The sequence below is a fragment of the Malus sylvestris genome, chromosome 2, assembly GCF_916048215.2.
Source record: "Malus sylvestris chromosome 2, drMalSylv7.2, whole genome shotgun sequence".
Lineage (NCBI taxonomy): Eukaryota > Viridiplantae > Streptophyta > Magnoliopsida > Rosales > Rosaceae > Malus > Malus sylvestris.
The window spans coordinates 34568560-34583120 of NC_062261.1; the positions used below are offsets into that span (position 1 = coordinate 34568560).

The window sequence follows — 14561 nt, forward strand, 5'->3', positions numbered from 1 at the left end:
ATTTGCCCTCAATTAGTAGCAAAGAAAAAGGCTTATTATATTAACACCCCACAAATTGTTGAATAAACCTCACATACTTAATACACCACACATTTACTTTTTCAATTAAAAGTTATCTTTATACACCTCACATACCTCTCCATAATACCCTCTCACCCCACATTCTCAAAACACACATTATATTTCTATATACACCCCAATTTCTTCAAGTTTTATAATACTCATTTTTAATTTTGATGGATTGAATCTAGATACCCTACTGTTCCCAGGCTAATTACTTCTATAATTGACTTGTTTTTTGTTTCCAGCTTGAGAGCATATTATCATTAACTGATTTGAATGCTAACACTTATCTTAAATTTTTTTATCTTTGTGCAAATTGGAAAATCTTATGTCACTTCTAGACTCAAGAATTATCCAAACTCAAGATCTTATGTAACTTTTCTATAACAAAAGAAATAAAAAATAAAAAAGAATTATCGAAAGTTTCAAGCTGTTGGCATTGCAATTCACAGAGCTGGTTCAAAGGCATAAGTTCTGAAGTTTTTCGACATAGTAAATGCCGGGATGTGATAAAATGTGTGGTTGGAGAGAAAATAATTTCTTGCAGTCACAGTGATCAATAGCATTGGCATATTCATAGACATTTTGTTAGGGTTTTCTCAATCAATGTGTTTGTAGTTTCATTAGTTAGGATTTTGTTCAATAATGGAGGGTGGAAGGGTTTTGATAATTGAAGAAGATAAATAATACGTTAAAAGTGATGTGGGGTGTATTTGGAATTTTTTTTTTAACTTAATAAGGTTGAAATTGTCATTGCATAGTAGAATAAATAAGTAATTTAATATTGAATTTTTTGTGGGGTGCATTCAACAATATGTGGGATGCTAATAAAAAAAACCAAGAAAAATTAGCATTAAACTAAAACCCACGGAAAGAAAAAGCGCCATGACAGTAATTGTACATAGAGAAAATACATAGAGAAAATGTCTATATTTGAAAAATCGAAGCAACTTTGGTATATAACACAACCGTAAACTGGACCGAAATGGTCAATTTTTTCAAAGGTCAAATGAGTATAAAATGAACGATTTCATTTTTTTTTCTTTTTTGAATAAACGATATTATCTACATATTACATGGGTGGAGGAATTGGCTAAACTTTACAATGAGCTAATAATAATATGGTTCAAATTCGCTTTTGGCGAGAATCGTACTTAACCTCTTACTTACAAGTGAAGAGGAATACCATTAGATCGTAATACTAAGTGTTGAATGAGTTCAAATATTAAAAAAGAAAACAAAAATAGCACATTCTTTGCTTGTTCACTAATTCAAAAAGCAACCTATAAGGTCATCTCCAACCGAATGGTCTAGAGGGCCAGATGACCGAAAATAGCCCGAAAATCATCTGTAACCGAGGGCCAGGCCACAGAGCTCGTGTGCCCCATTGAATCTGAAAAGGCCAAAAGGCTGGCCACATGCAGCTAGCCAGCCAGCCCTGGGCTGGTTGGAATTTTTTTATTGGTGTTGGTTATAACCGACAACAATGCTTCTAATAGTGTTGTTTCTATCTGATAAAAATTTAAAAACAAAAATTTGAATCCAACGGCTAGCTGGCGCCAGCTACCGTTGGATTCAAAAAAAAAATTTCCAGTTTTTTGGGCCAATTTTTTTTCTTTAAATTCTTAAAAATTCTAAATTTTTTTCTATAAATACCTAAACCATTCATTCACCATTCCTCACAAAATTTTCACCATTTCAATTCTCATATTTTCTTACCTCTTTCAAAAATATTTCCTTCAATTATTTAAATAATTTTCAAATGGCCTCGTCTGCAATAAAAGGTAGGGCTTGGATCCGAAAAGAAGATGCAGCTCTTTGCAGGGCTTATAGATGGGTGTCAGAAGATAGTGTGAGGGGGAGTTCTCAAACAAGTGAAGGTGTTTGGACTCGTGTATCAAAAAAATACTTAGAGTTCTACGAAAGCACCGTTCCACTGAATGTCCGAAACCACGAGAGTTGTTCTTCAAGATGGAAGAAACATCTTCACCCAAGTTTGAACAAATGGCTTCAAGAACTGTTAACAACTGCAAGTAGACATGAAAGCGGCATTAACTACTACGACGAAGTAAGTGTTTTCATAATTTATTTTAAATATTTAATTATATTACATTTAATTTCATGAATTACTTTCCTTTAATTTTTGTAAATACATTTAATTATATTACATTTAATTTCCTTTAATTTTTGTAATTATATTTTCTAGGTACGCCAAGCGAAGGAATTGTATATGGAGGGCAGCTCGAAACCCTTTCAGTTTCACAGTTGTTGAAAAATTTGTAAAGGATGTGTGTTATTTGAAGATCCACCTCAACATAGAGTATGTCCTATGCCGGTGTTTGGAACTGCATCCTCATCTGCAGATATGGATGAAGATGGATCTCCTACCATTCAACAAATAAGGGTAGAAAATCCGTCTTTGGGTGATACCTAGGGCTATGGGATGAAACAAGGGACGAAAGTTGATGGAAAAGGGTAAGGCAAATGATGATTACGCCGCTCAACTCGAAGTGGTGGCCTCATTGCGCTTAATAGCGGAGCAAACTGCCTTTGAGGTGGAAGAAAGGAACCGTAGGAATGAATTACGGGCCAAACAAATACAAGAAGAGATGGATGACAAGAATATGAAAAGGAACACTTAAAATTACACTCCAATGAGTAAGACCTATTTTGATAGGAAAAAAAAAAGAAATTATGACCCGACGACAGTTGTTTACCTCTGACTATACTTCTACAATGACGGATGATGAAGATGATGTTGATTATGGATATTAAATTTAAGTTGTTATAGTTTTTAAATTTAAGTTAATGTTGTTTTCAAATTTAATTTGTAGTTTTTAAATTTAATTTGTCGTTTTTAAATTTAAATTGTAGTTTTTAAAAATAAGTTGTAGTTTTTAAATTTAAGTTGTTGTTGTTTTTAAATTTAAATAATAAATTATGTTTGGCCCTATGACCCTTTAGCCCTCGGGTTGGAGACAGTTTTTTGTAACAGGGCTAAAACGAGCCCTATGACCCTTTGGTCATAGGTTGGAGATTGAAGCAAATATGATCATGTACCGTTCATTAAAATATTAATTTTTTGGAGGACCAGAGGGCTAAAATGAGCCATCTGGTCAGCCTCGGTTGGAGATGGCCTAAGATCCTCCAGATTTTGAACGAAATCTGTCGCATCTTTCTTTCCAAACTATCAGATTTCCAAGTGGATTTTCTCTATCGCTCTTACTCCGATGGCTTCCCCATTTAAATCCCACCCACGCTTTCTCTCTCTTCACCATCGCCATAACGTTCATCTCGTTCTTCTTCCTTCTGTGTTGCTTTTGAGATTACAAGATTGGAATTATGGGTTTGGCAGCTGCAGAGGTTCATCAGTTTCATGTTCTTGCTGTTGATGATTGGCATTATTGACAGAAAGTTGATTGAGAGACTTCTCAAGACTTCTTCTTACCAAGGTAAACATATAATTAATTTGATCAATAAGCACGATGATATCAAAGTTTGGATGCGTTCCTTTGCTGCTTTGCATGCTCGTCATGCTTATCGATACGTCAGTATGATATGTTATTAGATTGGCCAAACTGGCTTTGTTTTTCGCTTTCGAGTCTTTTTAGTTTGAGAACCTTTTGGATTTTAACCAGGGCACCTTTTTTTAAGTTTGTACCTTATTTTTAAGAAAGTTTGTACTTTTCTTTACATTCTATTAAACCACTATCGTTTTACCTAAAAACAAATAAGATTTTGATTTATTTTATGGAAAATATTGATTATTTTTATTTACTTTTGTTTAATTGATTGCTAAATCTTTAGGGCTTATCTCTTGTTGCATTGTTTTGCAGTTACTGCTGTTGACTCTGGAAGCAAGGCTTTGGAATTTTTACGTTTGCATGAACAAGGTGATCAAAGTGCTGCAGATATTCCCTCTTTTTCTCCAGATAATCATCACTAAGATGTTGATGTAAATTTGATCATTACAGATTACTGCATGCCAGGAATGATGACTGGCTATGATCTCCTCAGAAAGATTAAGGTAAAACACAGGACCGAAATCTTCAGCAAATCATTATGATTTAAATTAAAATCAAAATCCAAATATTTTAGATGAAAATTTTGCTATGCTCCCCCTTTTTGGGAGAATCCTCTCGCTCTGCATGCAAATTCAAAACCCTAATTTAGATCCCACTTTTGGAGAATCTTTAATTTTCTATGATTGAATGATTAAATTTGGTGCATCATATAGTGTAGAGAAATATTGATCTTCAAGGCTTGTAAATTCAATTCCAAATAATTCTTGATTGTTCCAAATCCTAAGGCAATTAGCAGATCCATAGAAGGTGATAGTTTTTCCTCAGAAAACTAATAAAAATTTATTTGATTTGCAGGAATCTAATGTGTTTAAAGACATACCAGTTGTTATAATGTCCTCAGAGAATGAGCCATCAAGGATCAACAGGTAATTAGGAGAATATTTTAGTATACACTTAATTCATTACACACACACACACACACACACACACATATCTGTATATAATTATATATATGATCATGATCTGACTTGTGGGTTGATGGGTTATTATTGATCAGATGCTTGGAGGAAGGAGCAGAAGAGTTTTTTGTTAAACCAATGCAATTATCAGATATGAACAAGCTTAGACCTCACATGTTGAAGGGCAGAAGCAGTATGGATATGGAGGACCAATCCAACTTCAATAAGAGAGAACAAGAACAAAATATAATGACTTGATCACTTCATGAGCATTTCATCAGTTTTTTTTTCCTTGTTTAGTGGAAGTATCACGTAGGAACGATGGTGGATGGATTGTCAAACGTTAATATATGTGGGTTTCACGTTACATGTTATGACATAGATGAGTTACTAACAGCTGAAAGAAAAAAACTTGATCTTTAGAGTTCATTTCTGAGAGATTCTTTTATTTTCTCTACTAACAGCCAAAATAAACTAATAGAGGAAAAAAAATTTAATTTTTTACTTTCAATCTTAACGATGTTTTTTTCAGTATCATTTAGTGCTATTGGAGATTTTGCAAACATGGACAACTTTTGTTTGGAAACTTGAACATGTAGCCATGTAGGGAAATCCATGTTAAGTGGGTTGTTGGAGAAAAAAAATTGTCTATTCTCTTGCCCAAGCCATTTCGTGGCACTAAGACCGAAAACAACACTTGGAGCATATCATGTGTTGAGCCTAGTCGGGCTCTAACTGAGTTTTAACACCAACAATCTATATATGCTTTTATGCCATTAGATTAGATCCCTTGAGGGGATTTGCTTCCCATTTATTGGAGGTTAAGATGTATGTATTTATTTAATCATAGTATAAATAGATTTAATGAGACAATTTCCCCTATCAATTGGTGATCAATTGGTTCGAGAGTGGCCGTTACCACCTCTATGATCGCCGCAATCACCTCTACGATCACCGCCACCACTCTTACTACTGTTGTCACCACCACCACCCACCAGAATCACTATTGCAACCACCACTAGCACATTTGCTAACTAATAACTATTGCCTCATTTATATATTAGCAACTCTACGTTCTTATCAAATTCTTATTTAAATCTCATTGTACTTTTAAATTAAGCAAATAAATTTTTTTTACAAATTCTAAAAAATTAAATCCATAAATTTTCCCATCCAAGCGTCCAAACACAAGGTAATAAAAAAGGTAAAAAGAACCAAAAAAGTGGTGTTCCCCTCTGTCCCATTAAGTCGTGGCAATTTCTGAATGGCTGTTGACCACAATAGTCAGTAGTTGACTTCACAGCTACAAAATAGAAACACCAAAATATGATTATAAATTAAAAAAAAAAAAAAAAAAGAAGCAGCCAAAGCCACAGTCTACGACTCCAGAGTCCCACCGGATCAATCAATCACTTTCGACACCTTCACTCACTCAGATTCTCTCTCTCTCTCTCACTATTTTCCCCGCATATTCGGTCCCTTTCCTTGTGGCGCACTGCCCGAATTAATCTCCCATACAAACACTGTGCCTCGAAGTAAACGACGCCGAGAATCTTGGAAATCACCACCGCTGCCAATACCACTCTTGGCCGCATTGCCTCGTCGTTTAGGGACAAACTTGGTGCTTTTCCGCCGCCGTTCTTGTTATTCGTTCCTCTTCTCCGAGCTCGATTCCGAGCTGCCTCGAATTCGGAAGTGAATGAACTTCAATCCGAATCAGTGATCTCCATCGAGAAGTTCAATCGACGGCTCTGATTGAGTCTCCGGCGAGGGAGAGGGCGAGAGTATTGGAGTTGCGGAAGGAGGCAGTGGGAGGTGCAGTGGTGGCGATGGAGGTTAGGGTTTCGGAAGGGAAAGGGGGATTGAATCGTTGATGCTGCGTATGGACAGGATGACTGCGGATCAGGCAAAGGCGGGCCCACTCGAAAGGGACATTGACTTGGTGAACTTTCATTCGCTTTGGAATTTATTTTATTTTTATTTATTTTGATTAAATTTATTTATTTTTATTTGAAGTTGAAATTGCAGTTGATGAATGAATTAGAAGCGTCATTAGTGACTATTTTTTGTTAATTATTCATTTCATTAGTGTTTCGTGGTTTTGATAAGTTTTTCCAATAATTTGTTATTAAAATTTGCAAGCTCTTATAGTTTGTAAGCTTAGCTGTGTTGATGAGAAAATGCAATGCAAGAAACTTAAATATGACGATACTTATAGTCACCGAAGCAACTGTTATTCCGCAACGTAATCTCATGCCGCATTTGTTGTTGAATTGCCTTATTGCTTATTGAATATGTAAGAAGTTGTGTGTGCACTCAGGAGATCACTCACTGTTCGTGTCTACATTGCCGTGTTACATAGACAGTTGTATTGATTATTTCCTATGCTTATGCGCACATGTTTTTGTGTGTGTGTGTGCGCGCACTTGAAATAAATGAGAAAGGATGAATGAGAACAACGATAGTTTATTGCCGCAACCAATTTGCCACAAATAAAGTTCTTGGTTAATATTTGATGAACTTAAGAGGTGTAGCATGGTGCTTTGACAAAATTAAAGTCGACGAATAGCTGTGTCATATGCCTCGAAACACAGATGCTGTATTAGAAGTGACTTGATAAGTTTTTGCTCAAGAGAATAAATTTTCTGACGTAACATAGATAGATGTGGCAACATATGCCTCTGCAGAAGGAAGTGAATGCTTCTCAGATGTGCTAAATATGTTTAATATTCATACATTTAGTTGGATGTTCTTGTAATTAACTGTGCACTGTTTTCTAATCCACAGTGATTCATCTTGTTCTGCAGTGATATTAATATCGTTCTTTTCCATACAGTTATCAGTTTGGAGAACATCTGTAGTTTTTTTTAATTCATGTTCTGCTTATTCCCAAACAGGCCATCACTGCTCTGAAAAAGGGGGCACAATTGCTCAAGTATGGACGCAGAGGGAAACCCAAATTTTGTCCTTTCAGGCTGTCCAATGTATGTCCAATTGTATTTGAAGAGCAACATACATTCTTTTATCTATTTTGCTTGTTTCTTTTTTCTAAATTGCTTATTGTTCTTTCTTGGAACCGAGCGCAATGGCGTTCAAGGATTCATATAGCCGACCCCACTTAGTGGGAAAAGGCTTTGTTGTTGTTGTTGTTGCTTATTGTTCTTTCTTGGAGTTTTCAAATGTGAATCAGAATTTTTATGAACGACTGGTCTTGCATTCATGCTTGTTTATATTGATTATCTATTTCTTGCTTCACTAAGCTTATGTTACGCCTTTAAGGTATGTCAAAAGGGATTTGCAGTGAAGTATTTGATGGCTTTATAATGTTTTAGACTTGTATATAGACTATAGAGCAATAGTCTCTAGTTATATCATATGTTTGGCATGTTATGCCTCTAGATGGTGAATTAGGTCTGGATTGATAGTCTACAACAACAACAACAACAAAGCCTGTGTCTGGATTGATAGTCTAGCGAGAAAAAATTACTTGGTAGAGTAAAGTAGGCAGGGCACAGTAAGTGAAGCGAAATGTCTACAATATCTGTATGCCTTAGGCATTATCTTTCATATTCCAGAACAATTTGTTAAGAGTAAACTAGGCTGGGCTTATAGGGTGAAACAACTCAAAAAAAATTTCATTTTAAAGAAAAATGGTTACAGTTAACTGGAATGTAGTGAGAAGGATACCCCTATGAGAAGTAACCAAGAAATGGCTATCAGATTTGCTAGTACCTCTCCTTAAAGTAATTTTGCTGGGTTCAGAGAGAGACTGGTCTCCAGTGCATCTATGGCTTACTTTTTAATATGATCCCAAGGCTACATATAGACAAACACCATGAAAACCATCTTATATGCTATTGATATGATTAATAAAGTAAAAAACCTGAACAACTGGTTCACTCAGAGGGTTTAGACAGTGTGGAACATATTCTTCATACTGCTCGGTATTCACATTCTACTAAATCTGCTACGTGGTGCTTGTTTCAGTTGAATATAGGATTAGCATCATTAGTAATAAGGTTTGGGTGCTTGCTCATGTCTAGTTCTAACCTTCTTGATGTTGCAGTAAATTCTTCATCTGAAGTTCTACTGTTACTCAGCCTTAAAAAACTATTATTCCTTTATGATAATTTTGTTAAGCTTTATGAAATCTAATAACATGATTTTTATGAGTCATTTATTGCAGTTTCAAGTGATGTACTGGGCAAAGAATATTGCCGTCTATTCCATTTTTTACTTGGATTTTCAATGTTATTCCATGTTTCTTCTTTCAGGATGAATCTTTTCTAATATGGTACTCAGGGAAAGAGGAGAAATATGTTAAACTAACCCAAGTCTCAAGAATTGTACCTGGTCAGCGCACTGTAAGTTTCTCATGTTGTGGTCTCCTACACCTCTTCAATGGTGAATACTTCAATAGTATGCCAGATATAGATGACAAGAACATACAAATAGTATAAATCACTTATTTGTTTTCCTGTAGATTTATCTTTAGTTCTTTCTAGAACTATATTTCCTCCAGATTATATTTGGTTTCCTGTTGATAAGGATTTTAATGTTGTATTGCTTGTTTAATTCTCTTTGTAATTTATTTCTCAGTTATGAATGTAACTGAACATTTTGTTTTGATATTATTGCAGCAAACCTTTCAGAGGTATCCTCGGCCTGAAAAGGAATATCAGTCATTTTCTCTTATATATAATGATAGGTCTTTGGATTTGGTAAGCATCTTCTTCGTTGTTGATTTCTGCTGCATCTGATTCTTAGATATTTTGTTCTTTCTTTTCTTTTATCCAATCCATTTACTTATTTTCTTTTAACTTTCCTATGTATTAGTTATGTATCGTACCCCGTGTGCTCTTCCATAAATTTCATTTACTTTTTTTAATGTCACTTGTTTATGCCAGATATGCAAGGATAAAGATGAAGCTGAAGTTTGGTTTACTGGTCTAAAAGCATTAATATCACGTGGCCTTCACCAGAAGCGGAGAGCAGAATCAAGAAGTGGAGTTACATCTGAGGCAAATAGTCCTAGATCACACACCCAACAAAGTTCTCCATTGAGCTCTCCATTTTGTAGTGGTGATAGTTCGCAGAAGGTGATCTATTTTTGTTTCTCTTGTTATTGCCATCCCTAAACTGTGATATAGAAGTAAATTGTCTTCTTGTCACTGCTGCAGGATGGCGTGGAACCGTTTCATCTTCATGCTGCATTTGAAAGCCCTCCTAAAATTGGTTTAGAGAAGGCTTTGTCGGATGTCATGTTGTATGCCCTGCCTCCAAAAATTCCCTTCCCTTCAGATGCTTCTTGTGGCTCAGTCCCGTCTTCGGGAGGCTCAGATGGAATGAACGGACGAACAAAGGGTGCAGGTGTGGATGCATTTAGAGTAAGTTTATCAAGTGCTGTTAGCTCATCAAGTCAAGGCTCTGGTCATGATGAAGGTGATGCTTTAGCTTTAGGGGATGTTTTCATTTGGGGGGAAGGCGTTGGTGATTGCTTTCTCGGTGGAGGATCACATAGAGTTGGAAGTTCTTCTGGTTGTAAGATGGATTCTTTTGTGCCTAAAGTCTTGGAATCTGCCGTAGTGCTTGATGTCCAAAGCATAGCTTGTGGTGGACGGCATGCTGCTTTTGTAACCAAGCAAGGGGAGGTATTTTCTTGGGGTGAAGAATTAGGAGGCAGACTTGGACAAGGTGTGGATGCTGATGTTTCACATCCAAAACTCATAGATGCTCTGAAAAACATGAATATTGAATTATTAGCATGTGGAGAATACCATTCTTGTGCTGTCACACTTTCCGGTGACATGTACACATGGGGTGGCAGTAATTCCAATTTTGCACTCCTTGGTCATGGGTCTGAATCAAGTCAATGGGTCCCAAAAAAGCTAAATGGACCTTTAGAGGGAATTCATGTCTCATCGGTTTCATGTGGACCATGGCACACAGCTGTTGTGACCTCTGCTGGGCAACTGTTTACTTTTGGCGATGGCACATTTGGTGTTCTAGGTCATGGGGATCGAAAGAGCACTTCGGTGCCCAGGGAGGTTGATTCCCTTAAAGGTCTCCGCACTGTGCGAGTAGCTTGTGGTGTTTGGCACACTGCAGCAGTAATTGAAGTTATGGTGGGGTCATCAAGTTCCAGCAATTGCTCTTCTGGAAAGATTTTTACATGGGGAGATGGAGATAAAGGTCGACTTGGACACGGTGATAAGGAAGCAAGACTTGTGCCCACTTGTGTTGCTGCTTTGGTTGAACCCAACTTCTGTAAAGTTGCCTGCGGACAAAGCATGACTGTTGCACTTACAACTACGGGCCATGTTTACACTATGGGAAGCCCTGTTTTTGGTCAATTAGGGGTCCCTAAAGCTGATGGGAAACTTCCAAGACGTGTCGAGGGAAAGCTAATGAAGAGTTTTGTTGAAGAAATTGCTTGTGGTGCTAATCATGTTGCAGTTTTAACTTCAAGAACTGAAGTTTACACTTGGGGAAAGGGTGCAAATGGTCGATTAGGTCATGGGGATACAGAAGACAAATTTTCACCAACACTAGTTGAAGCTTTAAAAGACAAACAAGTCAAGAGTATTGTCTGTGGCGCTAACTTTACTGCTGCTATCTGTCTTCACAAATGGGTCTCTGGTATTGATCAATCAATGTGTTCTGGCTGTCGCCTTCCCTTTAATTTTAAAAGAAAAAGACACAATTGTTATAATTGTGGACTTGTGCTATGTCATTCATGCAGCAGCAACAAGTGTCTCAAGGCGTCCATGGCACCAAACCCAAACAAACCTTATCGTGTCTGTGATAACTGTTTTGCAAAACTTAGGAAGGCCACTGAAACCAACTCTTCATCTGGGTCTGCTATCAGTAGAAGGGGAAGTATGAATCAGGGATTCAACGAACTGATTGAAAACAATGTTAAAGAAATGGAAAATGGATCTTCCAAAAGCAACAAGAAAATGGATTTCAGCAGCAATTGTGTTACTCCCATTGCAAATGGAGTTTCTGAGCGTCGCGCACTCAATGGGACTAAATCTTTCAACCCTGGATCATCCAAAAAGTTCTTCTCTGCTTCGCTTCCTGGATCCAGAATTGCATCTCGAGCAACATCACCAACATCGAGACGATCTAGTCCACCTCGTTCCACAACACCAACCCCAGCTCTTTCAGGGCTTACTTTTCCAAAAATTGGGGCTGATGCTAAAAGGAAAAATGTCAATCTGAGTGAAGAAGTTCTAAAATTAAAAGCTCAGGTATGTTGCTTGTCTTTTTTTGAATGTCAATAACTGTATGAAAATTCACTTTTCTGTTCAATATCTAGTTTTCCCTGCATTTCGGTCAAAGCAAATTTACTTTCTCCCGAGGATAACTTGCCTTTCTGTTTGAGTAACAATTTGATTCTGTATGCAACTCTGCAATATCTCGATGTCTAAGAGGGACAAAGACTGCTAGATGTCGATGGCATTTTCTCTACTTTGTGTGTCAGTACTATGTATACAATAATTTTAGGGCAATGAGCAGTACTGAAATATTTCTCTTATATTTTCTTCATCTCCTTCATTCTAGTTTACCATGGTGATTACCTTTTTATTCTGTTTTTTTTTATGGTGTAGGTTGAAGATCTTACTCATAAAGCTCAACTTCAAGACATTGAGATGGAAAAAACTACCCAACAGTTGAAGGAGGCTCTGAAAGTAGCAGGGGAAGAAACTCTGAAATGCAAAGCAGCGAAGGAAGTAATTAAGTCACTCACAGCCCAAGTAGGTTTCATTCTTATGTTTATAGTGAGTATGCATTCTGCATTTAAACAGTTAGTGTTTGAAATAAAGATTGTGGTCAGTTTGATTTTTCAAGCACATGCAGTAATTTATCTGGATATTAACATTCTGTGGGAAATGCAAAAGAAAAGAATATAATGATGAAATCAATGCGTTTTTTGTATCAGTGAGGATGTATGGAATTTCGTAACAAACAGCAACCTTACTTAGGTGCTATGTGCATATGATCAAGTTTACAGTTCGTAATCAATAATATGGAAATAATGATAAACAGCTAATAGATATATAACTAACAATTTACACTTTTTGAAGTTTATTTAGGTCCTCTGTAGATTATCCTATTTAGGACTGCTGTACTAAAATTCAAGTTTTGAGGGTGACGTGTCTAATATGGAAATTTTAGTGCGGGATCGGTCATGCAAGTTAGATTTATTATGTCGGTTTCATGTCTACTACTGAAAAAATGCATACTTTATCCCTTTCAGAAGTGCATTACAGTCCTAATCTCATATTATGCATTGATTGTTTCAAACTTGTTTAATCCAAGGATAGACTTTTGACATTTTAAGTTCTTTGTCGTGACATTTCGGAACCCCTTTATGCAAGTAAGCATTACAGTAGCTGAAATAATACTGTTCGATAGAAAGGTCTGAATTAGTACCTTGTTTCATTTATGTTAGTTAAAGGAAATGGCTGAAAGGTTACCAATTGGAACGGCAAGAAACATGGATACCCGTCCGTTAGACTCTTCCAGTCCCACTCATGAAGTTTCTACTACAGCCGTCGAGAAAACAAGCAGTCTATTGAATTTCCATGAACCTTATTCAGTTGTATCGGACAGTGTGATGATTTCTGGTGTGCCACGGGCCACTTCGAATCACACAGAAGTGACACATTCAGAAGCAACAGCTAGGCATAAAAACAGAGGAACAAAGACTGAAATAGCACAAGGGGACGAGTGGGTTGAGCAAGATGAGCCTGGTGTATATATTTCCCTTGTTTCCTTGCCTGGAGGTGTCAAAGATCTCAAGCGTGTTCGTTTCAGGTATGCCCCTTTTTCCAGATTACTTCATGCACCCAAATTCAAAAAAAAGGTCCTCAGGTATCGAAAATGAATGTGTTTGTGTTTTCAAAGGTGGATTGAATGGTGTCATCACGTGCATCTTAGTTGCATATCACAAATTAGGAGGAGCTGTCTAATCTAGTCCAGGAAACTAATGAAAGGGTTCCCATATTGCACATATTATGTCCAAATTTTAGTACGGATTCGTGCTGATATCTAAAGTCTGAATGTCGATACGTATTTCACATGTCAATGTTAATCTTTTATTCATTTTTCTACTTTTCCTAATAGTAACGTTACTTTCAAGGGATCCTAAATGTTATGTCCTTCGCTTACGAGGCCTGCATGTTCCAAACTATAATTTAACGTACACTGTCAATCATATTTAATTGACGATGACTAACTTTCAAGTGCCTCAATTCTTTCAGTCGAAAGCGGTTCAGCGAGAAACAAGCAGAACAGTGGTGGGCGGCAAATAGGGGTAGAGTATATCAGCAGTACAATGTTCCGGTGGTTGAAAAATCCAGTATTCCGATGGGGAGAGAAGGGTTAGCTCATTGAGCTGCTAATGTCAGTCAAGACACAAGCGGAGAGAAGGGTTTTTACCCTCATTGACCCTTTAGTTTTTCATTTTATGGAGGTAAATGTGGTAATTTCTTCTCTTCCCTTGAAATTTGGCTCTTATCCTTGTTATTCTTTTTCCCCCTGAGAAATGTATCGTCATCTCATCGCAGGTATTTGTTTTCCGGAGGGGAAGCGGTCAGAGTAGGCTTGTGTAAATTCTTTGTAAGTACGTTGATTGCTGGATTCAAATTCCGAAATAGCTTTCCTTGTAAATACCCTCACTCAAGAACTATTTACATAAAAAGCTCAGAAAATTCAGTTACAGTTTAACAGGTTACGGCAATCTCCTTCTTGTGCCTGGTTACTCGTGAATTGAAACGAAGAAAGTTTCCGATCGCCGACTCGTCTTTGAACTATCGCGGTCGCTTAATCTTTATGTTCGTATAACTTGATTTCTGTTCATATGAAAAATGCACTTTTCTGTTGATATGCCCTATTTTATCACCGCAGTTTTTTGTCATGTGACGCCACTAAAACAATGAATTGGTTACAAGAGAATCACTTCATTGCGTGACAAGCTATATGCGATTCAGGAAAGAGAAAAAACGTA

General features: G+C 36.8%; 1 protein-coding gene and 1 pseudogene across 3 annotated transcripts; both read left to right on the forward strand.

Moving 5' to 3' along the window:
• Positions 1–3184: 3184 nt before the first annotated feature.
• On the forward strand, positions 3185–4897 carry LOC126611652 (two-component response regulator ORR9-like; annotated as a pseudogene).
• A 991-nt stretch (positions 4898–5888) lies between these two features.
• On the forward strand, positions 5889–14294 carry LOC126591414 (PH, RCC1 and FYVE domains-containing protein 1-like). Of its 3 annotated transcripts, none has more exons than XR_007612388.1 (10): positions 5889–6488; positions 7444–7530; positions 8821–8910; positions 9187–9267; positions 9454–9645; positions 9727–11799; positions 12160–12306; positions 13005–13369; positions 13816–14036; positions 14122–14294. XR_007612388.1 is itself a non-coding variant. In XM_050257092.1 (9 exons), exons 1-9 carry the CDS (start codon positions 6420–6422, stop codon positions 13946–13948), a joined length of 3237 nt encoding a protein of 1078 aa, XP_050113049.1. In that variant the 5' UTR covers positions 5889–6419; the 3' UTR covers positions 13949–14294. The 3 variants fall into 3 exon arrangements, 1 of the variants encoding a protein (XP_050113049.1); XR_007612387.1 differs by having other exon boundaries at positions 13816–14027; XM_050257092.1 differs by having other exon boundaries at positions 13816–14294.
• Positions 14295–14561: the final 267 nt, after the last annotated feature.